The 26923-nt window shown below is 43.6% G+C and overlaps 1 protein-coding gene across 3 annotated transcripts in view; it reads right to left on the bottom strand.

Moving 5' to 3' along the window:
- Window positions 1-2449: 2449 nt before the first annotated feature.
- The window catches only part of LOC308677523 (PIH1 domain-containing protein 1-like), a 29935-nt gene continuing 5461 nt past the window's right edge, over window positions 2450-26923 (bottom strand). For 2 of the 3 annotated variants that reach the window (XM_081343998.1, XM_081343997.1), the window contains exons 4-11: window positions 23300-23366; window positions 21973-22158; window positions 18462-18523; window positions 14034-14118; window positions 13784-13880; window positions 8124-8214; window positions 7850-7993; window positions 2450-2724 (exon numbers count right to left, since the gene is read on the bottom strand). In XM_081343998.1, the coding sequence (XP_081200124.1) occupies window positions 2677-2724; window positions 7850-7993; window positions 8124-8214; window positions 13784-13880; window positions 14034-14118; window positions 18462-18523; window positions 21973-22158; window positions 23300-23366 (780 nt within the window). In that variant the 3' untranslated portion in view covers window positions 2450-2676. Of the gene's footprint in view, window positions 2725-7032; window positions 7192-7849; window positions 7994-8123; window positions 8215-13783; window positions 13881-14033; window positions 14119-18461; window positions 18524-21972; window positions 22159-23299; window positions 23367-26923 lie in introns of all 3 variants that reach the window. The other variant, XR_014028510.1, reaches the window with a different exon arrangement.

The raw sequence follows: 26923 nt of genomic DNA on the forward strand, positions 1-26923 counted from the left end.
TAGACCACGGGTGTCAAACTCGCTGCATCACGTGACATGTCGTGACTTTTTTCGCATTGCCGGAGCAGGGGTGGCCGTGGCCTCTGCATGATGCAACCGGCCTGCACGCTGGCAGTTTGAGATCCCTGCTCTAGACATACCAGTTTACTCTTTAAGACAAGCGTTCATAGCGTGGGAGCCTCCAATGTTTCAAAAAACAGGTAACAAAGATGCCATAATTCTCAGCAGGATGGGAATTCAATTTTTTTCCTTCCTCCTCCTTCCCACAAAGCCAGAAGAGTGCAATGCAGAAATCACTCACAAAAATCTGCATGAAGCATCAGTGTGAGGAGTCATAAAAGTCAAGGGCACCTATCCATGTTATCTTGACCTTTTTGGCCCCACCCACAATGTCCCTATGCATTGCCTCTAAGACGGTTGCTTTGGAACCTGCAATTTATTTAGTTATTTACTTATTTTTATCCTGCCTTTAATTAGGGGAAGAATTTTTGAAAACAAGATTTCAAATACTAGATCAAGGCCTATATATATAGTTCATGGCTATTACTGTATACATTTTTTTTAAAAATCGAAGTTTCCTATTGTTAAAAGCTCCCTTTAGCACACTACAGCTCTATCAACTTTCAGGTTTTATTGAAAACCAGGACTACAATCTTTCTTCTTCTTTTGGTCAATTTGCCAGAAAAGTGTTACCTTGCATAAGGGCTTCAATCATGCAGATTTCACAACTGGCTCAGAAATTATTGCACCCATGAATGTGGCGAAGTATTTTGGCAGCAACCTATAAAGTCAGTTCTGAAAATATCACATCTGTGAAAAAGATATTCACACGGGGGGTGGAGGAGAAAACACACACCTTCATTCCTGCAAGGACAAGGGATAGCTACAGAAGAAAGTGTTACAGGAGGATGAAGTGGGCATTTTGTCACAATTAAATCCTCAATTATGAGATTTAAGATGTGTAGACTACAACTCCCAGAATTCCCTAGCCCACCATGATTTCATGACCCATGCTGGGTGTGGAATTCTGGGAGTTGAAGTCCACACATCTTCAAATTGCTGAAGCTGAAAAACACTGTGAAGAATGTTTCAATTTAGAACAAAAAAGAAGAGCAGATTTCTCAGCCAACAGAGGAATTTGAGAAATTGTAAGGCCAAAACATCTGGACAATATCAGGGTGATGAAGGCAAGCCTAGAGTTTCAGCAGTAGCTCCACCTTGGAGTTTGGTAAAACAAAGAGAGTAAGACTGCTGAGTGGACTTCCAAATATGGTGGCAGAGTATCATTTGAGACAAGGGACTGGAATACATCAATGCAGATGTATTGTTAGAATATTTTCCCTGAATCCAGATACAAATGAAGCAGATGGGAATGATTGTGGGGTATCTGTGTGAAAGGAACAGAGGAGTGAGTCAGTTGTTATCTTAGAAATAATTCAGCCCAGTTAGAGAGAAATCGGGGAAAAGGCAGCAACTCAAAATATTCAGACTCTGTCTTAATTAATTTACTATAACTGAGGGATTCCTCAAAGGGTTTCCAAGATTCTGTATTTAACCTAGATCGATCTGTCTGCCTACCTATCTTTTTCTTTTTCTCTCCTTCCTTCCTTTTTATAAATAACTCAAGATAGTGAACACACCTAACACTCTTTGCTCCTCTTGTTTTCTCCACAACAACCATGTGAGGTGGATTGGGCGGAGTGTCAGTTGCCCCAAATCTCCCAGTTGGCTTTCATGCCTAAATTGGTTGGGATTGAACTCACAGTCTCCTTGTTTCTAATCTGGTGCCTTAACCACTAGACCAGGGGTAGGCAACCTCGGCTCTTTTATGACTCATGGACTTCAGCTCCCAGAATTCCTGAGTCAGCTATGCTGAGGGGAAAGGGAGAGGTTTCCAAGCTGAGCCATGCTGGCTCAGGAATTCTGGGAGTTGAAGTCCATGAGTCATAAAAGAGCCAAGGTTGCCTACCCCTGCACTAGACCAAACTGGCTCTTTTATTAAATATTCCTTACTGAAATTGGTGTGGTTCTTGCTTGCTTGATCTTGCCCGGTTGAGTAGGCATGACAGCACACAAGGAAAAAAAAAGTTCTAGCTTTGGGCATTCTCTCCTTGGCTGATTTTTCTAGCCAGATGATCTTTAGAAAGGAACGCATTCAAAAGACGGCATGTTTGGAGCCCACTGGAAGAGATTTCCTGCAGGAATCACTTCAAAATTCTCTCCTTCCGCAGCTGAAGCAGAACAAACTTTCATTAGCATTAAGATGGCAAGTACAAATCATGGCCGCAGATTGCAGTTGAGCCGACTGTAGGAGCAAAGGGGGGGGAGAGTACATGGATTATGTGTTACAGAAGGAGGCAAAGTTAAATGGGAAAAAGTGACAGCTGTTGTGGGTGGAAAGGAAGCTGAAAACAAACCGTAGGAGGAAAAAATGGAGACAAATCCTGAATCACATCCAACATGTTTTACTGTGTGTTTCTAGGTTCAAAGCCTGTGAGCCTTAGAGATGACACTTCCCAAACTCCGGCATCATTCTTTGGAGAAGAAGGTCATTCCTATTTCTCCAGACAGCCGTTCCTTCGCTCAGAAGTTTGTCGTACAGGGCTGTGGCATATGTCCGTAATGTACATCCCCAGCCTACAGTGTGATCAATCCTCCAGACCGTCTGTTCAGAGCTCATGGCAACAGCAATGGGCGTTGGACAGGCATTAAGACAGTAAGGATCTGGAAGAGGGAAGAGAAAGTAGAGGGTGATTGATGATTTAAGCTCTTCCTGTTGCTGCATCTGTTGAAACAGGTAATCTTTCAAGAGCCCAAGGAACAAGGCCACAAACAAGGAGCAGACCCACAGCGACACTTGCATTGCTCCAGGCCAGGAATGGCAATCTTTGGGTGCCTAGGAATAAACTCTTTTTTGCGCGGGGGGTGGGTGGGTGGGAGAGAGGAGAATTGGGGGCCATAAGGAGTGGTGTGAGGATGAATCTATCAATTATATAAAGCCTGTTTCATGGCTTACACAAGAGGCTTCATATGTTCCACTTCACAATGACGGGGGGGGGAATTTTAACAGCCACCAAAAGATGTTTCTGGGTTGCAGGCAGCTGGCTGCCTATTTTAGTGGTTAGAACCAGGGAACTCCCATCTTTTGAGGATACGGAAGAGTCTTGACAAAGCTTCAGAAATCAACGAAGGCACAGTGCTGCAGGCAGGGAGGTGTAGGTTTGGGACCAGACTCCAAATCATCTCTCAAAACAGAGAATGACAGCATTGTTGGGCAGAGGTGAAAAAAACCAAGAGGGCAGCTGAAAGGAAAATGTCAAGATATTTACATTTATAACTGGAACAGTGGGGGTTGTGTAATGAGTCAAAACACAGTTATATAGCTGACTGATTGAAGAGCGCTGGCTATGGCCAGAGGGAATTTATAGCTGTGATTGGTTGCCTTGAGTGAAAAAGGGGTGTTTCCTTATTTCCCGCCTTTTTTGCCCTGTGGGCTCTCTGTGATTTACCTGATGATGTTCCTGCTGTGTTGATTTACCTGACTATGCTCCCGTTGGCCTCTCTTATTTACTTTGACTATATTTATTTATATAAAAACCGCAAGTGCTGGTCAGCACTTCTGACTCCATTTGGACACCAGCTGTGCAATTCCCTGACAGAAAAGCTCCCTTTGGAGTAAAGGTCTACTAAGGTGCCGTTTCTGAGTAAACCTGCATCCTTGAGGAGATTCAGAAAGAAAAAAAAAGCCTGATGGAGGATTATAGCTTCTAGGATAAAGCTTGCCAACTGGAAGTAATCCAGTCCTGGAAACTATGATAGATAAATGTATTGGGCTTGTATTGTGTTGTTGTTTTTTTGGTGCCCTTTGGCAACTGGAACCTTTGCTGCAAACATCGCTGATTCTGCACATTTTAGTCGAAACCTCCAATTCCTAATGGTTTCATAAACAGGGGAGGCCACTGTGGTGAGATTAAAACGTCAAGATGGTGGCAGCTGCCTGATGGAAACCTTGCCCCTTTTACAGGCATGGAGGCATCTGATGTGTAAACATGGGGTGTGGCTTCAATTGCACAATTGTAACAACTATTCTAAGGGACGTGGTGGCTCAGTGGGTTAGGACGCTGAGCTTGTCGATCGGAAGGTCGGCAGTTTGGCGGGTCGAATCCCGAGTGCTGCGTAACAGAGTGAGCGCCTGTTACTCGTCCCAGCTTCTGCCAACCTAGCAGTTCGAAAGCACGTAAAAATACAAGTAGAAAAATAGGGACCACTACGGTGGGAAGGTAACAGCGTTCCGTGCGCCTTTGGCGTCTAGTCATGCCACCCACATGACCACGGAGACGTCCTCAGACAAGCGCTGGCTCTTCGGCTTTGAAACGGAGACGAGCACCGGCCCCTAGAGTTGGAAACAACTAGCACGCATGTGCGGGGGAACCTTTACCTTTTAACAACTATTCTTACCTCTCCCACCCACCTCTGGCAGATGCCCCTCTTGATAAAAAGAAAGATTAGCTTATTTATGTTCTCCACCTGATTCTTCACCAGGAGAGCTTGCAAGAAAGCTTGTAGCTCAACGAAAGCAGTCAAACTAAGAAACTGAATGTTTGAGAATCAAACTTTCCCCATAATAAGGATTTACATGCAGCAACCCTCCACTACAGAAGAAGTGGGCAATTTTTATGTCCCACAGACTACCTCTGGAAATAGGCTGGGGTGAAACTGATTTTATACAGGTAGTCCTTGACTTACAGCCATTTGAAGTTACAATGGCACTGAAAAAAGTGACTTATGACTGTTTTTTCATATTTACAACCATTGCAGCACCCCTGTGGTCACGTGATTAGAATTTGGACACTTGGCAACTGGTGTGTATTTATGACAGTTGCAGTGTCCCCAGGTCATGTGATTTACCTTCTGACACAGGTGTCCCCAACCCCAAGTCCATGGACTGGCACCGGGCCACAGCATGCCAGAAACTGGGCCGCACACAGAAGCAGCACACAAAATCACGCCTCCTCCAGTCCGTGGAAAAACCTCTCCCCACAGAACCTGTCCTTGGTATCCAAAAGGTTGGGGGCTACTGTTCTGACATGCAAACCCAATGGAGAAGCCAGATTCAAGTAACAACCATGTTATTAACAACTGCAATGATTCACTTAACTGTGTCAAGAAAGGTCATAAAATGGGGCAAATTTCACTTAAGAACTATGTTGTTTAGGAACAGAAATTTTGGGCAAAAGGTACAAGTAGTCCTTGATTTACGACCATAACTGAGCCCAACATTTCTGTTCCTAAACAAGACAGTTGTTAAGTGAATTTGGCCCCATATTATGACCTTTCTTGACCTGTACAACAGGATCTTGAGGAGGAAAAGGGTCCTTTGAGTACTCTTTCTCTAAATCTCTCCTCCGCTAGTGATGGTGGCTGTTAATTCTTCATCTTCAGAAGCATCAGCTGAGTAATGGGGAAAAATAGGTGTCGCTCCTGCAAAGTATCTCCATGAAGGGCAAAGAAGGGACAAATGGCAAAGTGCGTGTGTGTGTGTGTGTGATATAATTATGCAATTGCTACAGTTCATCCAACATTTGTATCTAAATCATGGCATATTCATGATGATGTCATCATGTATACAAGTGTCATTTTGGCACCATGGCGATTTGTTATGGAATCCACTCAGCTTCTGGCAGACAAGCTGGCCACAAACAACAGTTACAGATCCAGGTTACTCAATCAAGGGCAAAAGATTTGAGTGCTAAGAAAAAAAGTAAAAAGGATTTCTGAGAGGATAAATCTCTATTAGATGAAGTTTGCATGCACACTCACCCATGAGAGCTTAGATGTCATTTTCTTAATTAGAGCAAGCAGCAACTGAACCACAATGAATGTCGGGGACTGGATGCGTACATTAGGTAAATCTGCAGCTAGGTTGTGATTCAGTGTCTCACACAAATAGAACCACTAAAGTTACAACATTCCTTTAGCCAAGTAATCAGAAAGAAAGTTCTATAACTTTCAGGCAGATTCAATGAACTTGATCATCTCGGCCAGGGGTGTCAAACTGCCAGCCCGTGAGCCGGTTGCATCATACGGAGGCCGTGCCCCACCCCCAGCTCCGGCAATGCAAAAAGAGTCGCGATAGGTCGCAACACATCACGTGACGTGGCAAGTTTGATACCCGTGATCTAGGCCAATGTTTCTTGCTCTTGGCAACTGGAAGATATGTGGACTTCAAGAATTCGAGGTGTGGTTGTGATGATGCAACGTATTATCATATATGGTGGACTTGTAAAAAAAGTCAAAGCTTTTTGGATTAAAATTTGGTGGAACATGCAGAAGATATTTAAGAAAAAGATAAGGTTTTCTCCACAGTTATTTCTGTTGGGTATTATTACAGATTGTACTGTTATAGATACTAAATTGATGTTGAATTTAATTACGGCAGCAAGACTTTTAGTAGCGCAATATTGGAAGAAGGAGGAACTGCCTACTATAGAAGAGTGGACTTTGAAAGTTTCAAACCTGGCGGAAATGGCAAAGATTTCAGCATATTTGAAAGAACAATCGCAACAGAGATATATTGTGGAATGGAGAAGATGGATCGAGTATATTCAGAATAAATATGGGACTAAAAAGTTTCATTTAGCATATGAATAAGTATTAGTTTTATATGATGTATTATTAGGTATTCATTATTAGTTAGTTATTTAGTTATGTTTAAGGGGAGTTAAAGCGTGATAGAATTTAATGTGTTGTTTTTTTAGTTAGTTAGCATATTTTAGCTTAAGTTTGTAAAAGTTAATACCCTGTATTCAGCTCTGGGAAGTCGGGGGGGGGGGGAGGGTGAGGGAGGGTAAGTGGGGGGGAGGGGGAGGGAGTTTATGTTTTTAAAATGTATTCTAAAACTTTTCAATTAAAAAAAAGAATTCCCTAGCCAGTATGACTGAGAAATCATGGAACTTGAAGTCCACATACCTTCAGGTTTCCAAGGTTGAGAAACACTGATATAATGTTACCTGGTGACTCTTTCATACATACCCCCTCTGCACATTAGCTCTTCCTTTTTTTAGAGCTTTTTGAAGGTTCATGCCGATGATCTCAATTGAAACAGGAAAAAAACAACCTCCCTTTGGCATATTTTGAAGAGCTCTTATGCATCTGCATCTATTTCACTGCTGTATGGCCAGCACCTAGCAGCTGAAATGAAGGAGAATGGGACTCAGACTGGAAAACCTCCTAAACTAGACTTGCCTTTTAGTGTGACCAAATTACTACAGGCAATCCTTGACTTATGATCCTTTGTAAGTCATAAAGATCATAAAGCATATCATCATGTGACTGACACGGTGGTCATAAAGCGAATGCAGTGGTTTTTAAGTGAACCCGTTATTTGGAATGGACCAGGGTTTTGTTTTTTTGTAGGAAAACAAGAGATAAATATTAGTTTTTATTCAAAACATAAATTGTGGTCAAGTGACCACAGGATGCTGCAAATGGCCAAAAATACAAGCCAGCTGCTGAGTGCCCAAAATGTATCGTGTGACCATGGGGAGAGGGTAACCATCCAAACTTTGGAACTGGATTGTAAGCAGCTTTTGGGGGGGGGGTCTATCATAACTTTGAATGGTCTCTAAGTCTCTGATCATAAGTCGGGGACTACTTGTCTGTACTTCACAGGTGATAGGGTTATTACATAACTTTGAGATAGGAGGAGAAGTTTAAGGAGAAAAGTTGTAAATATTCAAACTCTTCTTCTGGACTGAAAATCTGGAGGTGAAGTTTTTTGCTAGTTTTTTGTTGTTGTTTTTTATCGGGGTGGACTTCTCCAAGTCTCTTCCATGCTTAAGTTCCTCACCTTTGTTTCTTTGTGGAATTGAGCCCGGCTTTCCTCAGGGACAATGCTGTAGGGTATGAAAATGTCCAATTGATAGAGCTCAGGATGTCCCTGTAGCACAATACGGTCTTCTCCAAGGTCCAGCTCAAGATTTCTCACTGAGATCTGTAGTAGTGGCGGGGCGGGGGGGGGAGAAAGAGTAAAACACACTCAAAAAATTGCAACCAGTCCCAGCACCTGGGCTAGAGTTGGAACAGATAGGTACTTCCCGGTAAACCTCACACCATGGAATTACCATTTCAGGGAGGGAGATCTTCGCCACTAGACGATCCGGGTGACTGGTTGAGGGCTCTGCAACTATGGTGAATTCAGGAGCTGCAGCAGAGCTGAGAAAAGAGCAAAATGAACTTAAATTGGATAAGGAGAGCTGTGTCCAAGGCAGATTAAAAGACCACTGGCGAGTGCAGAATTCAGATGGCTTTTTACGGGGCAAAACTGGATGGAAGACGAGAGATGGAACAGGTTAGATAGTAAGCAGCATCTCTGTACTCCATACCGCAACATATTAGTGTTGGTCCCCTCATTGTGTACTAAGTACAATCAGGGAAAAAGAAAACCCACATGCTACAATATCAACAGTTTAATTCAGTGTCTGTCAACCTCGGCAGCTTGAAGATGTGTGGACTTTGAGTCCCGTGGCTAGTTGGGGAATTCTGGGAGTTGAATCCACGTATCTTCAAACTGCCAAGGTTGAGAAACATGATTAAGTGACTCGTGCCCATTTTACAACCTCCTTTGCCATGGTTGTTAAGTGAACCACTGAGTTACCGGTAAGTGAATCATGTAAAATGAATCAGGCTTCCCCCACTGATTTTGCTTTGTCAGAAGCTAGCTGGGAAGGGTGCAAATTGCAAGCACAAGACCCCGGAAGGCTACAACTAGAGTAAATTGCCAGTTGCCAAGCACCCAAATTTTGATCATGTGACTGAAAGCGTAAGGACTGGTCACGCTTTTTTTCAGTGCCACTGTAACTTCAAACAGTCGCTAAACAAATGGTTGCAAGTCAAGGACTACCAACGTTGCTACAAAGAGGTTAACAAATGAAAGTCTCCTTTTGCCAAACCATGCTGGGGCCTGAAATACCACCTAACAGTTTTCTGAAATGTCAAGGTCATTATCACTACTTTCTTCCTATTTGCGAATCTATTCTTCCAGACACATTATATAAAGACACAGGTCTCCAAAGATGTTTGTAGGGCAGGGAAAAATGGAAGGAAAAGATAAGAGACTGACTAGCAGAAAGGTGAAGGAACACAGTTACAGCAGCACCTGAAGCATCTGGTTAGAGACAGATCTCCTGAAGAATATCTATCCATGTGGTCACTAAGAATCTATGCTGATGTGATGGCACATACCGTATTTTCCGGCGTATAAGACGACCCCCTACTTTTAAGAAGTTTTTCAAGGTTTTTTGTCTTATACGCCGGAAAATACTTACATGCCCTGCCCTCCCTGTCCGTCATAATCCAAAATTCCGTTTGGATCAATCAAACACAACTCAGTGATGCCAGACTGGATTTGCAAACAGATCCAAAACTGTCACATTCAGAATCACCATGGTATCATGTTCTCCTAGAGTCCTCCATTGAATTCGACAGACTGAAGTAATGAAGGAGAGGTTTGAATGAAAAATAGCTAGACAGTTTTAACTGGAGTGTTAAATCACCACTCTAACACTCACGCCCCCCCCCTTTCAAAGGATTGTTTTTATGGTCCTGTCTTTCGATGTTCTTATCCCATCTCTTTCCATCTGCAATTTTCGGACAGCTTTTTGTTTAAATAAAAAACGTATCCCAAGAGTTATCGATAGTCTTTTTTTTTATTGAAAAGTTTTAAAATACAGTTTTCCTTTAAGAATCCCCCCTTCCCCCTCCCTCCTCCCCCCTCCCTACCTCCCCCCCTCCCCCCCTCCCCCCCCCCGACTTCCCAGAGCTAAATACAAGGTATATATATAAAAAGCAATCATAAACAATCATATACTAACAATTATAAACTCTAAAATCCATCACTCTCTAGCTTATATAAGATAAAACAAATAATAATAATATTGAATATGTATTAAAAAAAAAACTAAGATCATAAAGAAAAAAAAAAAAACGAAGGAAGACTTATTCAAATGCTACATAAAACTTCTTAACCCTATACTTGTTCTGGATAAAATCAATCCATTTTCTCCATTCCATAATATAGCGTTCTTGCGAATGATCTTTCAAATAGGCCGAAATCTTCGCCATCTCTGCCAGGTCGGAAACCTTTAAAGTCCACTCCTCTATGGTCGGCAGTTCCTCTTTCTTCCAGTATTGGCCTATCAAAAGTCTTGCCGCCGTAATTAAATTCAACATCAACTTGGTGTCCACAACTGTGGCATCTGTAATTATTCCCAACAAAAAAAATTGCGGACAAAACTTTATCCTCTGTTTAAAAATCTTCTGCATGTTCCACCAGACTTTTATCCAAAAAGCCTTAACCTTTTTACAAGTCCACCATATGTGAAAATATGTTGCATCTTCATCACCGCACCTCCAACATTTAGGCTGATAATTCGGATACATACTTGCAAGCTTTTTGGGATCTAAATGCCATCTATAAAACATTTTGTAAAAATTCTCTCTTAAATTTTGAGCTTGTGTAAATTTTACGTTCCTCACCCAAATCTTTTCCCACGTGTCCATTGTGATAACTTCCTGGATATTTTGGGCCCATTTTATCATACAATCCTTAACAAGCTCTGTTTCTGAATCAATCTCTATCAATGCAAGATATATCCGTTTGATATGTGCTGGTCCCTGATTCCTGATTTGCTTTATCAAATTTTCATCAGTCATTGTAAATCCATTTTTCTGGTCTTCTTTCCACCTGGCCCGTAACTGAGTATATTGAAACCAATTTTGAACAACCTTCTCTTCTCGCAAGAGGCTATATGATTTCAAACACCAAACATTTCTTTCCAAACTGAGAATCTCCTTGTACGTAGTCAAATCATGTTTGAAGCCAGCATGTATATTTTCTATTGCGTGTTTTGGAATTGCCCACAATGGTATCTTGCAACTTAACTTATGTCTGTACATAAGAGTTATCGATAGTCTTTACAAAAAACTAAGGCCCCTCGAGTTCAGAAGTCTGCTCCCCCCAACAAAACAAAAAAAAATCCCAGGAGGAAAAAAACATTTTCTACCCGTCAAATAAAAATATAATGGCTCTCTCCTCTTCCCTTCCCCCGTTTCACATACCATTAAGCAGAGCCGAAAACCCCGTGCCCCTCCTGTTTAAAAAGTTTTGATCTTTGCAAATGACCTTAGCAAAACTTCTGCGCAGCAGATGTGGGAACAGCGGGGGCGTCTCATCCTTCCTCCCGCTCCGGATTGATCCCCGTCCCGCCGCCCCTCTTTCTCCAATTTGAGGCCGAAGCCAGTTTCTGAACCAAGAAAGGGGAGTTCAGTGCAAGGCGCCCCAGGATCGAGCTAAATTGCCGGTTAATGCAGAACGGAGAAGACGGGAAAAGTTCCCCAAGAGTTAGAGCAGGAAAGGCGAGGCAACCACTGACCAAGGGGATGGAAATCGTCCGAATCCACGCAAGCGCTCCTCGCAACTGCTTCTTGCCCTGCTTCACCCTCCCCAAATGAAATTAAAACAACCTCTTACCACCTCGCCCGAGACGCAGGCCGATAAGGCGACGGCGAGCACCATCCACACTTTCCACATTATTCCTGCGTTTGCAGCTCTCGCTGCGGCTGCTGCTGCGCGTGGGGCTGCTGGCCGTCCTGCAGGCGCTGGGCCGTCCTGCCGCTGCCCGAGGGGAGGGCCTCGCGCCCACCGGACTCACCTGTCACCAGCACCGCTCTCCCCCCCGCGGGGAATGCGCTTCCGCTGGGCGGTGCTGGCCGAGACGAGCCAGCAGGCAGCCACCGTGAGCGCGGCGCTGAGGGGCAGCGGCAGGACGGCCCAGCGCCTGCAGGACGGCCAGCAGCCCCACGCGCAGCAGCACCCGCCGGCTCAGCAACAGGTCCGAGCGCAGGAGCCGCACCGCCAGGCTGCCCAGGAAAAGCAGCCACACCGAGAGGCTACACGCCCAGTCCAGCTCCATGAGGGGCAGGGCGGGAAGCCGGCCGGGAAGAGGGATCGGGAGCCCGGGCCGAGCGCGCCTCGGCCAACGGTGAGAGGGAAGCGGCACATGAAAAAGAGGCTGTGGGCGGAGCTGCCCCGCCCTGCGCCGAATGGGAGAAGTTCAAGGCCTGGGGGGGGAAGCAGGAGGGGCGCCGGCCGTGGCAGGGTGGCGGCTGCCCTCCGGCGCTGCCTGCCGCCTGGGAAACGCTGCGCCTCGGGGGCCGGCGGGAGCAGCGGGAGGGCCGGCGGGGCCAGTCGGGCCTTCGCCTCCTCTGCGACGGACAAGAGCCGACGGGCAGCGCCGCCTTCGCGTGGGGAGAGCCGCCCGACGCTCCCGCGCAGCGGCAGGACGGCCCAGCGCCTGCAGGACGGCCAGCAGCCCCACGCGCAGCAACAGCCGCAGCGAGAGCTGCAAACGCAGGAATAATGTGGAACGTGTGGATGGTGCTCGCCGTCGCCTTATCGACCTGCGTCTCGGGCGAGGCGGTAAGAGGTTGTTTTAATTTCATTTGGGGAGGGTGAAGCAGGGCAAGAAGCAGTTGCGAGGAGCGCTTGCGTGGATTCGGACGATTTCCATCCCCTTTGTCAGTGGTTGCCTCGCCTTTCCTGCTCTAACTCTTGGGGAACTTTTCCCGTCTTCTCCGTTCTGCATTAACCGGCAATTTAGCTCGATCCTGGGGCGCCTTGCACTGAACTCCCCTTTCTTGGTTCAGAAACTGGCTTCGGCCTCAAATTGGAGAAAGAGGGGCGGCGGGACGGGGATCAATCCGGAGCGGGAGGAAGGATGAGACGCCCCCGCTGTTCCCACATCTGCTGCGCAGAAGTTTTGCTAAGGTCATTTGCAAAGATCAAAACTTTTTAAACAGGAGGGGCACGGGGTTTTCGGCTCTGCTTAATGGTATGTGAAACGGGGGAAGGGAAGAGGAGAGAGCCATTATATGTTTATTTGACGGGTAGAAAATGTTTTTTTCCTCCTGGGATTTTTTTTTTTTTTTGGAGCCGCGCCGGAGATAGCTCGGTTGCGCGCGGCGGCCCGGCTTTGCAAGAATGGGGACGCTTGACTGATTTGTTTTTTTTTTCGGCGTATAACACGACCCGGCGTATAAGACGACCCCCCAACTTTTGAGGTGATTTTCAGGGGTTCAAAAGTCGTCTTATACGCCGGAAAATACGGTAATACATCCATTAATCATAACAGATCTATCCTGCCCTTACCTGATACGTGGGCAAGCAAGCCAAGGTTGTGCTGTGCCAGTTCCACCATTATCCAGAATTGACAAAAGTAAGTCTAACCAGAACGGATGGACCTCAGGGTCAAAAGTCTTATTCCAGGAGGTCATATTAAGTCCTGAACACATAGAAACTTAATGTAAACCACTTTAAACCTGATTGTAAGAGGTTCCATTTTGGTAACAAGAGTTGTCAAAATGTGGAATATCTTAACCGAGTCAGTTGTCTCAGCTACTAACTTTTACAGCTTAAGTGCAATAATGTGCCTATCATCTCTGTCACATTTTAGTTCTTTCATTTTGTTCCACTGAATTTGTAATTGTTGTTTGATGAATGAATGAATGTATATATTCATATAAACACCATGTATAAATAAATATGCTAGTTTGGAGATGACATCCAGAACAGCTAGAGAGCACTTTTTTGGGGGGAAAGGTAGGTGTGTGTGTGTGTGTGTGTGTGTGTGTGTGTGTGTGTGTGTAAAACGTAACAGCACAAGAAGGTGGTTTAGCTTAAAGGAGACCACCCTTCCCCACCCAAAAAAAAAAAAAAATAGCAGACCTGCTGTGCATTTCCTGGATGATGGGCTTGGATTTAGTGCGGATATTCTGTTCCGATATGGAGCCCATAAATTTCCTGTTCTTCAGAATCCGCCAGTCTGGGAAGGAATACAGACAACTATGTCAGCTGGTTGCAAAGGTACAAAGGAAGGAAGAGCAAGGCAAAGCTGCAGGGTCCCATTAACGTTGCTTATATTCAGGGAACCACCCCACCCGCCAAAGGCCCTCCTTGCTACAATTATTTTCTGTACCTTGATTGCCGATGTCCATCTTGTATTTCTCTGACAGTCCTTCCATAGCTATGGTAAGGAAGAATTCTTTGAGAAATTGGTTGCTCTTGACATTGGCAGAGATAAGAGAGAAAGTTGAGAAAGCTTAGGCTCCTTTTTCTGATAACTGTGTTTTAAAAAAAATGGCTTGAAAATTTCTTTCTGCAATAAAATACTGTGCGCCTGGGGTGCACGCTCAGATGTGAATACTGCCAGTGCAAACCACCAGCATTTACATCGGAGACGTCTAATCTTGGTAATACGAAGACCTGTGGACTTCAACTCCCAGAATTCACTAACTAATTCTGGGAATTTATTTATTTTATTTTATTATTAGATTTATATACCGCCCTTTCCCGAAGGACTCAGGGCGGTTTACAGGGTATTTAAAAACCAAACCAATACAAAATACAAAAGTTAAAAAACAATTAAAAAGATTAAATTATCCCTAAAAATAAAAACCCCAGTTAAAAATTCTCAGCCTGGGCCGGAGAGCTCAAAGAGCCAGGTCTTCAGGTCCCGGCGGAATGAACGCAGGTCAGGGGCAGTCCTAAGCTCCACAGGCAGCTGGTTCCAGAGGGCAGGCACACCCACAGAGAAGGCCCTCCCCATGGGTGTTATCCGCCGGCAATCTTTTACCGCCGGCACCCTGAGAAGACCCTCCCTGTGTGAGCGCACTGGACGAAGGGAACTTGATGCTGGCAGCAGGTGTTCCCTCAAATATCCCGGACCCAAGCCATTTAGGGCTTTATAGGTCATCACCAGCACCTTGAAGGCTTGTGGACTTCAATTATAGTTGAACTACTTATAGTAACCCCTTCATGGATTACTGCCTTGTCGTGGCAAAGGGGCTTGCGTAATTCAATGAAGCTATGAGCTATGCCGTGCAGGGCCACCCAAGACGGACAGGTCATAGCAGAGAGTTCTGACAAAACGTGATCCACTGGAGAAGGAAATGGCAACCCACTCCAGTATCTTTGCCATGAAAACCCTATGGACAGTACCAAAAGGCAAAACGATATGACGCTGGAAGATGAGCCCCTCAGGTCGGAAGGCGTCCAATATGCTACTGGGGAAGAGCAGAGGGCTAGTACTAGTAGCGCCAGAAAGAATGAAGCGACTGGGCCAAAGCCGAAAGGACGCTCAGCTGTGGATATGTCTGGTGGTGAAAGGAAAGTCCGATGCTGTAAAGATTTTTTCTCTATAGGAACCTGGAATGTAAGATCCATGAATCAAGGCAAGCTGGACGTGGTCAAACAAGAGATGACAAGACTGAACATCGACATCTTAGGTATCAGCGAACTAAAATGGACAGGAATGGGTGAATTTAATTCAGATGACCATCAGGTATACTACTGCGGGCAAGAATCCCTCAGAAGAAATGGAGTAGCCTTCATAGTCAATAAAAGAGTAGGAAAAGCAATACTGGGATACAATCCTCAAAATGACAGAATGATCTCAGTTCGAATCCAAGGCAAACCATTCAATATCACAGTAGTCCAAGTCTATGCCCCAACCAGCGGTGCTGAAGAGGATGAAATTGACCGGTTCTATGAAGCCCTACAGCACCTTATAGAACTAACACCAAAAAATGATGTCCTTATCATCATGGGGGATTGGAATGCTAAAGTAGGAAGCCAAAAGATAACTGAAATAACAGGCAAGTTTGGCCTTGGAGTACAAAATGAAGCAGGGCACAGGCTGATAGAATTTTGTCAAGAGAATACGATGGTCATAGCAAACACTCTTTTCCAACAACCCAAGAGACGGCTCTACACATGGACATCACCAGACGGTCAACACAGAAATCAGATTGACTATATGCTCTGCAGCCAAAGATGGAGAAGCTCTATACAGTCAGTAAAAACAAGACCAGGAGCTGACTGTGGCTCAGACCATGAGCTTCTTGTTGCAAAGTTTAGGCTTAAACTGAAGAAAGTAGGGAAAAGCACCAGGCCAGTAAGGTATGAATTAAATCATATCCCCATTGAATATACAGTAGAGGTGACAAATAGATTTAAGGAATTAGATCTGATAGACAGGGTGCCTGAAGAACTATGGACAGAGTTTCGCAACATTGTACAAGAGGTAGCAACCAAAACCATCCCAAAGAAAAAGAAATGCAAGAAAGCAAAATGGTTGTCTGAGGAAGCTTTGCAAATAGCTGAGGAAAGGAGGGAAGCAAAAGGCAAGGGAGAAAAAGAAAGATACGCCCAATTGAATGCAGAATTCCAGAGAATAGCTAGAAGAGATAAGAATGCCTTCTTAAATGAACAGTGCAAAGAAATAGAAGAAAACAATAGAATAGGGAGGACCAGAGATCTTTTCAAGAAAATTGGAGAGATGAAGGGAACGTTCAATGCAAAAATGGGCATGATAAAGGACCAAAATGGCAGGGACCTAACACAGGCAGAAGAGATTAAGAAGAGATGGCAAAATTACACAGAAGAACTATACAAGAATGAGCTTAACGTCCCTGATAATCACAATGAGGTGGTAACTGACCTCGAGCCAGACATCCTAGAATGTGAAGTGAAGTGGGCCTTAGAAAAGCTGAGCAACAACAAAGCTAGTGGAGGTGACAGTATTCCAGCTGAGCTATTCAAAATCTTAAAAGACGATGCAGTAAAAGTGCTACACTCAATTTGCCAGCAAATTTGGAAAACTCAACAGTGGCCACAGGATTGGAAAAGATCAATTTACATTCCAATTCCAAAGAAAGGCAGTGCCAAAGAATGTTCAAACTATCGCACCATTGCACTCATTTCTCATGCTAGTAAAGTTATGCTTAAAATCCTACAAGCTAGACTCCAGCAGTATGTGGATCGAGAACTACCAGAAGTACAGGGAGGATTTCGAAGAGGCAGAGGAACTAGAGATCAAATAGCCAACATACGCTGGATCATGGAGAAAGCTAGAGAGTTCCAGAAAAACATCTACTTCTGCTTCATTGACTATGCTAAAGCCTTTGATTGTGTGGATCATAACAAACTGTGGGAGATGGGAGTACCAGAACATCTTATTTGTCTTTTGAGAAACCTATATGCAGGCCAAGAAGCAACAGTGAGAACTGGACACGGAACCACTGATTGGTTCCAAATTGGGAAAGGTGTCCGGCAAGGCTGTATACTGTCGCCTTGCCTATTTAACTTATATGCAGAGCACATCATGAGAAAGGCAGGGCTAGAGGAGTCAAAAGTTGGAATTAAGATTGCTGGAAGAAATATCAACAACCTAAGATATGCAGATGATACCACTCTAATGGCAGAAAGTGAAGAGGAACTGAAGAGTCTCTTGTTGTGAGTGAAGAAGGAGAGTGCAAAAGTTGGGTTGAAACTAAACATTAAGAAAACCAAGATCATGGCATCCGGCCCTCTCAATTCCTGGCAAATAGATGGGGAAGAAATGGAGGTAGTGACAGATTTTATTTTCCTGGGCTCCAAGATCACTGCAGATGGGGACTGTAGTCAAGAAATTAAAAGACGCTTGCTCCTCGGGAGGAAAGCCATGGCAAATCTAGACAGCACACTAAAAAGCAGAGACATCACCCTGTCAACAAAAGTGCGTATAGTCAAGGCTATGGTCTTCCCAGTTGCAATGTATGGCAGTGAAAGTTGGACCATAAGAAAGGCTGAGCGCAAAAGAATTGAGGCCTTTGAACTCTGGTGCTGGAGAAGACTCCTGCGAGTCCCTTGGACTGCAAGGCGATCAAACCGGTCAGTCCTAGAGATCAACCCTGACTGCTCTTTAGAAGGCCAGATCCTGAAGCTAAAACTCAAATACTTTGGCCACCTAATGAGGAGGAAGGACTCACTGGAGAAGAGCCTAATGCTGGGAAAGATTGAGGGCAATAGAAGAAGGGGACGACAGAGAATGAGGTGGCTGAATGGAGTCACTGAAGCAGTAGGCGTGAGCTTAAATGGACTCCAGAAGATGGTAGAGGACAGGAAAGCCTGGAGGAACATTGTCCATAGGGTCGCAATGGGTCGGACACGAGTTCGCAACTAACAACAACAACAACTTATAGTAAACAAGGCATACATATTATGCACCATACTGAGTGGGTGCAAAAAATAAAATAAAATAAAAAGGGATAGAAAAGACTCAGGGCCCTCAAATGCATGTAATTCACAAACATGTTCCAGTGGTGGTATATGAAATTACATCGCAGTAAAGTCCTAGATTATTTTTGATTCAGAGATTGGGAAGAAAAAGAAGAGATAAATCAGGCATAATATAAAAGGATCAAGAGTATAAAATGCAAATGCCATCTCTGATGCCATTGGAGGTCATGCATTCAGCTTCCCGTTGAGCTGAAAAAGGCAACCAGATGAGCACAGGAAGGGAAAACTCCATTCACTTTGGAGTTTCCAGATCCCAAACCCCCGTTAAAAAAAAGGAAAGACTCACCTCTATTTTATTAAAAAAGTTGGTGTTGATGGTAACATCGTAGGCTGTGCAACCATTACCACCTGAAAGGACAAAGGGAACGTTAAGCTGATTCCTAATGGAGAACGATTCTTCCTTAGGTCTACAATGCATATAAAATCAAGATCAAGTGAAGTACTAATACCACTTTACAATGCTTTGGTAAGGCCACACCTGGAATACTGCATCCAGTTTTGGTGACCACAACGTAAAAAAGATGTCGAGACTCTAGAAAGAGTACAGAGAAGAGCAACAAAGATGATTGGGGGACTGGAGGCTAAAACATATAGGGAACGGTTGCTGGAATTGGGTATGTGTAGTTTAACGAAGAGAAGAGTGAGGGGTGACATGATAGCAGTGTTCCAATATCTCAGGGGCTGCCACAAAGAAGAGGGAGTCAAGCTATTCTCCAAAGCACCTGAAAGCAGGACAAGAAGCAATGGATGGAAACTAGTCAAGGAGAGAAGCAACCTAGAACTAAGGAGAAACTTCCTGACAGTTAGAACAATTAACCAGTGGAACAACCTGCCTCCAGAGGTGGTGAATGCTCCAACACTGGAGGTTTTTAAGAAGAGACTGAACAGCCATTTGCCTGAAATGGTATAGGGTTTCCTGCCTGAGCAGGGGGTTGGACTAGATGACCTCCAAGGTCCCTTCCAACTTCTTCTTCTTCTTCTTCTTCTTCTTCTTCTTCTTCTTCTTCTTCTTCTTCTTCTTCTTCTTCTTCTTCTTCTTCATTATTATTATTATTATTATTATTATTATTATTATTATTATTATTATTATTATTATTATTATTATTATTCTGGCTCTGTGTTCCTAGTTGTTCTTGAAGATACAAATACATATAATAGAATAATAGAACAGAAATAACAGAAAAAAAGTACAGGTGAAACTCGAAAAATTAGAATATCGTGCAAAAGTTCATTTATTTCAGTAATGCAACTTAAAAGGGGAAACTAATATATGAGATAGACTCGTTACATGCAAAGCAAGATAGTTCAAGCCGTGATTTGTCATAATTGTGATGATTATGGCATACAGCTCATGAAAACCCCAAATCCACAATCTCAGAAAATTAGAATATTGTGAAAAGGTGCAATATTCTAGGCTCAAAGTGTCCCACTCTAATCAGCTAATTAAGCCATAACACCTGCAAAGGGTTCCTGAGCCTTTAAATGGTCTCTCAGTCTGCTTCAGTAGGAATCACAATCATGGGGAAGACTGCTGACCTGACAGTTGTGTAGAAAACCATCACTGACACCCTCCATAAGGAGGGAAAGCCTCAAAAGGTAATTGCAAAAGAAGTTGGATGTTCCCCAAGTGCTGTATCAAAGCACATTAATAGAAAGTTATGTGGAAGAGAAGTGTGTGGAAGAAAAAGGTGCACAAGCAGCAGGGATGACCACAGCCTGGAGAGGATTGTCAGGAAAAGGCCATTCAAAAGTGTTGGGGACTTTCACAAGGAGTGGATTGAGGCTGGAGTCAGTGCATCAAGAGCCACCACACACAGACGGATCCTGGACATGGGCTTCAAATGTCGTATTCCTCTTGTCAAGCCGCTCCTGAACAACAAACAACGTCAGAAGCGTCTTACCTGGGCTAAAGAAAAACAGACCTGGTCTGTTGCTCAGTGGTCCAAAGTCCTCTTTTCTGATGAGAGCAACTTTTGCATCTCATTTGGAAACCAAGGACCCAGAGTCTGGAGGAAGAATGGAGAGGCACACACTGCAAGATGCTTGAAGTCCAGTGTGAAGTTTCCACAGTCTGTGTTGATTTGGGGAGCCATGTCATCTGCTGGTGTTGGTCCACTGTGCTTCATTAAGTCCAGGGTCAACGCAGCCATCTACCAGGAGATTTTGGAGCACTTCATGCTTCCTTCCGCAGACGAGCTTTATGGGGATGCTGACTTCATTTTCCAGCAGGACATGGCACCTGCCCACACTGCCAAAAGCACCAAAACCTGGTTCAATGACCGTGGGATTACTGTGCTTGATTGGCCAGCAAACTCGCCTGACCTGAACCCCATAGAGAATCTATGGGGCATTGCCAAGAGAAAGATGAAAGACATGAGACCGAACAATGCAGAAGAGCTGAAGGCCGCTATTGAAGCATCCTGGTCTTCCATAACACCTCAGCAGTGCCACAGGCTGATAGCTTCCATGCCACGCCGCATTGAGGCAGTAAGGGGCCCAAACCAAGTACTGAGTACATATGCATGCTTATACTTTTCAGAGGTCCGATATTGTTCTATGTACACTCCTTGTTTTATTGATTGCATGTAATATTCTAATTTTCTGAGATTGTGGATTTGGGGTTTTTATGAGCTGTACGCCATAATCATCACATTATGACAAATCACGGCTTGAACTATCTTGCTTTGCATGTAATGAGTCTATCTCATATATTAGTTTCCCCTTTTAAGTTGCATTACTGAAATAAATGAACTTTTGCACGATATTCTAATTTTTTGAGTTTCACCTGTATATCTATGTTTTTTAAACACTATTTCCTCTTCCGTTAGGATGATTAGAAACGTGTATAATATTGTATTTGTATTCTGTAGCAGATTTTCTGCAGAGTATAGGATGCAGAGTAATCCACACAACAATCAAAATTAGGCAACGGTGCTGTCGTTCTCTGCGATTTCCAACTGCACCCTTGTGAAGTGCCTGAACTGAGAAGTCTGGGAGCAACTTAGAAGTAATTCTGAGTGACTTTTGCTACCTGTTAGTGCCATCCTCACTATTGCCAAAGATGGTTTTGTTGCTCCAGCCAGATGATACGACCTGAGGAGCAATAGGGCATTCAATTAGGTAGATGGGAAACAACTATAATATGGATTCATTTTACATCCACCTAGCACACCAGTGTGGGAAGGCAGAGTTTATTATAGGCCCCATTGATTAGAGATGAACATCTGGTGGGACCATGAAAAGGGACCTTCTCGGTGATGGCGCCTTCTCTACAGAACAACATTCTCCCTAAGATAGGGCCCTAAAACATGGTTTTGTCAGGGGACCTGGAGAATACTAATGGAGATGAAGCCGATCAAGTGGCTGTTTTGATGGTGTTGTTGCTGCTATGGGGAGTGCTTTTTTTATAGTGTTTTTATTATTTGGTGGGTTTTTAAATAGCACTAGCAATAGCACTTAGACTTATATATTGCTTCATAGTGCTTTACCGCGCTCTCTAAGTGGTTTACAAAGTCAGCAAATTGCCCCCAACAATCTGGGTCCCCATTTGGACCTCGGATGACCTTGAGCTGGTTGGGATCAAACTCCTGGCAGTGTGCAGAGTCAGCTACAATACTGCATTCTAACCACTGTTGCCACCACAGTTCCTAGCTTATAAATGTTACAAGACACCGGGTGTCACCTATGTGTGAATTGGGCAGCTACTGTATATAAATTTGTTTAATAATAAAAAAAAATTCCTAGTTTGTACCATTCATCTCAGCAGCAACCAATTTTCTAATGAGTTGACCACTCACTCTTGTCCACTTCTGCATGGGGTTCTCCCAGACTCATGGGGATCCGGAAGGTAGAGGCATTCTCTGACTCAATGAGGCAAGCCAGCTCTTCGTTGGTTAGGTCGGGTGGCGAAGGGAGGTGCTGGGATCTGCAGACATTGACAAAAATCTTCTCACCAGAACTTGTGTGGGTTTTAAGGCAGAATCCTAGGCGGGGGGGGAAAAAGGTGCCAAATGAAGATGTCTCACACACACAGCCAAAACTAAAAGTGATAATATCTTTCCTGCAATTTGGCAGACCAAATTTCTTCCTGTCTTATTGTAGGATTCAAATGTGGTGGGATGCAAGTGGAAATTGAGCCCATCCACTGCTAATTAATTCTACGGAAATAAAGCAACGTCCAAATCCAGGTTGTCCAGGATCAATAAAACTCTGTAAACCCTATAAAATCTTGCAGATCAGGCTAGATCGGGCTTATTTGAACAATCCCAACCCTACCCTACCCTTTTTACTCTACCTCTGTCCCACCCACAGCAGCATAGCAACTGCAACTGACATTTTTTTCTAGCTTTCCAAATTCACCTGCAAAAACTTCTTTTGTTGCGTTTAAAAATCTTCTCCGTTTTGATATTAATTTTTTTTTACATGACAGGAATATAATGTAGTTATTTTTGTAATAGTCTACCCTTTTTGAAATAGTGTAAAATATAAACGTTTATGACTGGTTGTCTTTGAAGTTACAATGGACCTTTCCAGAGCTACTGACAGCCCCTTTTCAAAGTTACAATGGTTGCATCCCCTCCCCACAGACACATGATCGCATTTTGGGCACTTGGCTATCAGCTCATTTTTATGGCCCTTTAGAGCGTCCCAGTCACATGACAGCAATTTGTTGCGTTTTTGTTTCCCCACTGGGAAAAATGCATTCACATAAAGACCATATAGCATTTAACAATCGCTGCAAAACTGCAAAAAAAAATATCAGATCAGGTCACATGATGCCTCAAATTATGACCAGAACTCTGGGCTTAATTATGGCCATAGGTCAAGGCCTAACTGGATCGTTCCCTTATCCATAAGCTTTTCCTATTCTCTTTCAGGTCCTAACATCCCTATTACCTCACACATCTCCCTTGGAAATCAATAAAGGAAGGATGGGAGAAACAAGCAGAGAAAGAAGCAAATTGTTGGGGAAATGAGGAAACATGTGCAATAAGATAAGAAAGGCGAAGAGTTTCTCATTTCCATCTAGGTCTGAGAAATCTTCTCCAATATCTTAGACCTTTTTCACATTCCTTTTGTTTCATTAAGCAGGTCACCTTTTGCGGCAGTATTTTTTTTTTTTACCTGGAAGGGGGCGGATGGGCTTGGATTCTGCTGGAGAAGGCACAGAACCCTGGATATTCTGGGCTGCCTAGGGGAGACAATGGTGGGATGTGTTTATAAATCCTGCATACCTCAATCTGTCAGCAACCACACTCAGCAACCACACTCCAGCTCCCCACCACCCGTCTGTGCCCCACTAGCCCATCTTTTTTTTTTTAGTCATATCAATGTATTTTTTTGTGTTCTTTTCCCTTGTTTTATTGTTCTATTATTTACTATTGTTGTTTTTTTTAAAAATCCCATTTATATCCCGCCCTTCTCCGAAGACTCAGGGCGGCTTACAATATAAAGCACAAATCAATGTGCTTAGCAATAGCCTTCATTCTATGTATATGCCTGCTTATTAGGGCTTTCGGGGGGCCCCCCAAGCAGCATTATTACAAAGTCAGCTTAATTGCCCCCAACAATCTGGGTCCTCATTTTACCTACCTCGGAAGGATGGAAGGCTGAGTCAACCTTGAGCCTGGTGGGACTCGAACCTGCACTAATTGCAGGCAGCTGGTGTTACTTAAGGAGGCATTAGCCCACTGCTCCACCAAGGCTCTTGTTTAAACATCCTTCTTTCTTTTTATTTATAGTTGTGAGCCACCTAGAGTAGCCCCATTGCAAGATAGAGAGATAATCATCACCATCATCATCGCCCAGTGAGGCACCATCTTGATGTGGTTGTGGGGCTCGTGTACTCTGAGGAAGATGAGAGCTATGCCAGAGGTTCAACCATACTGGACAGGTCTCATCAGAGGAGTCAGACAAAGAGTGTCTTTCCCATGAAAAATATGATGAGATGTAAATTTCAGAAAACCATAGTGGCTTGGATGTCACCTGGGTTAACAAGGTCCGCTCTAGATATTGGAGTTCCTGGATTATCTGGTGGAAAAATGGGTTACAGGACTCAGGACTGTTGGATGAGCAACCAGGGCCAGCAGCTGCAGAACTACTGGAAGGTTTTTACCCGTTGCAAATACACAGTGATTGAAAACAAAGAAATAATGATCTGTTATTACAGATCAAGTCCAACAAGAAGAGGATATCTAAAACGAATGCACCAGTTCTGGAAAGAACAACATCCAGAATCAGAAATAACAGAACAGAGACTAGCAGATCAACGCCGATTTATAATACAAAATAAAGCATTCACAGAAACAGAATTGGACGAACGGCAAAGGTTTACCCAGGGCAAAGAAATCAAAGCCTTGCCAGAAGTAATTCAGAATGTAGAGGCAAACCAGAGGGAGTTGGCAGTGAAGGAATCCAGCAGAGATATACAACTGTTCTCATTTGGAAACCAGGCACCTCTTCCTCAGGAAGAACAAAACCCTCTAACTAAAGAAATAAAAGAATTGAAACAAAGAATAACTGAGCATCCAGAACAGCCCAAAAACAACAGAATAAGGCTGCATTGAAGCTTGTTCCAAAGAAACAGCTAGCACAAGCATTAAAAGATGCAAATACTGTAATATCAATTCACTGCAAGAAACAAACCAACAAACCACCGCTGCAGTTATAACTGAATACCTGGGAAGCAAAATCGACAAAGAAAAACAAACAAGCAGTGCACCACAAAAATGGGAGGTTAGTCTAGAAAATAAGACCAGCAAGTTAAGATCACATGCAAGCAAGCTAAAACAGATGAAAGAAAAGAAGCTGAAGAACAAGAAGACCAAAGAATACCTAATCAAGAAATACCACTTAGAAACAAGGAAGATCAAGGAAGCACTGGAAATAATAAAGCAGCAAATAACAGCTATAGCCAGGAAAATCAGTAGATACAAAGCTCGAATTGCAAATTTTAGACAGAACCTCCAATTTCAATCCAATCAGAAACGTTTCTACCAATCCATCAATGGAGAAACTGCAATGAGTCAGTAGCTGACAAGGAAGAAACAGTGCAGTTCTGGAAGCAGATCTTCATCAAGAGATTGAAGAAGATTTTAAAGTCCAAACTCAATGGAGGAAATACCATGAAGGCAATCAACACCTGGGCAATTCCAGTTATTAGATGCACAGCTGGAATAGTGGACTGGACTCAAGCAGAACTAAAAGCAATGGATAGGAAGACCAGAAAAATAATGACAATGAATCATGCCCTTCAGCCACACAGTGACATTGACAGACTCTATCCACCAAGGCAAATAGGTGGGTGTGGAATGCTGCAAGTACGTCAGATGGTTGAAGAAGAAAAAATGGCTTTGGAAGAATATCTGAAGGACAATGATGAAGATGCACTGAAATTAGTATATCAGGAAGGCTTACTGACTACTGGAGACCAAACTGGCCTACAAAAAAGACCAAATTTAGAACAGAATAGAAGCATGGGAAGACAAAGCACTACATGGCTGGTACATTAAAAAATAGCTGAGATAGCAGATAATAACAAGACCTGGCAATGGTTAAGAGCAGGAAAATTGAAGAAAGAGACCGAGGGACTAATTCTGGCTGCACAAGACAAAGCCTTAAGGACAAATGCATACCAAGTCAAAATTGAGAAGACAGCAACAGACAGTAAATGCCGCCGATGCAAAGAAGCTGAAGAAACAGTGGACCACCTGGTAAGCTGCTGCAAGAAGATCGCACAGACTGACTACAAGCAGAGGCATGACAAAGTAGCAACAATGCAGCATTGGAAGATCTGCAAGAAATATCATTTGCCTGCAAGCAAGAACTGGTGGGATCATAAAATAGAGAAAGTCATAGAAAATGATAAAGTTAAACTGCTCTGGGACTTCAGAATTCAAACAGACAAGCACCTGCAACATAACACCCCGGTCTTAACAATTGTCGATAAGAAAGTCAAAAAAGTCTGGATAGTCGACGTGGCAGTGCCTGGAGAAAGCAGAATAGACGAGAAAGAACTAGAGAAGATAACAAAATACAAAGACCTACAAATAGAAAGACTGTGGCAAAGGCAAGCAAGGGTAGTACCAATAGTAATAGGCGCCTTGGGTGCAATCCCAAAACAACTGGAGCACCACTTGAACACCATTGGCATTGACAAATTCGCCATTAGTCAATTGCAAAAGGCGGCCTTACTAGGAACTGCTTCCATCCTGCGACAATATCTGTAATACCATCAAACATCCACATCTGCCTATCCCAGGTCCTTGGTAAGGACTCGATAGGTAGACAAAAATGCCAAATCCAGTCTGAACATCTGGCTGACTATGCGATGATCAATAATAATAATAATAATAATAGTAGTTGTTGTTGTTATTATTCATCTCATTCTCTAGGAGTGATCTGACAGACTAATTCAGTCACACCTGCAAGGGCAACGTGGAAAAAAAGACAAAAAGAGGACAAAGCCACTTTAACCTGGAATTTTGGAAAGTGTAGATCAGGCATGTCAAGTTGCCGGCCCACGGGCCAGATGTATCACATCGAAACTGTGCCCACCCCATTGCTGGCAATGGGGAAAAAGTCCTGATACATCGCGCGACGTCATGTGACGTCGTGAGTTTGACGTGCCTGGTGTAGATCAACACTTTTGGTATGTGCCATGTGTAGAAAAGCTATCATTGTGCATCATAATAAATGAGCAGTGTCATTAGACATCACACAAGGGCTCTGATACCAATTACAGTGGAG

The sequence above is a fragment of the Vipera berus genome (assembly GCF_964194415.1).
Source record: "Vipera berus genome assembly, chromosome: Z".
Lineage (NCBI taxonomy): Eukaryota > Metazoa > Chordata > Lepidosauria > Squamata > Viperidae > Vipera > Vipera berus.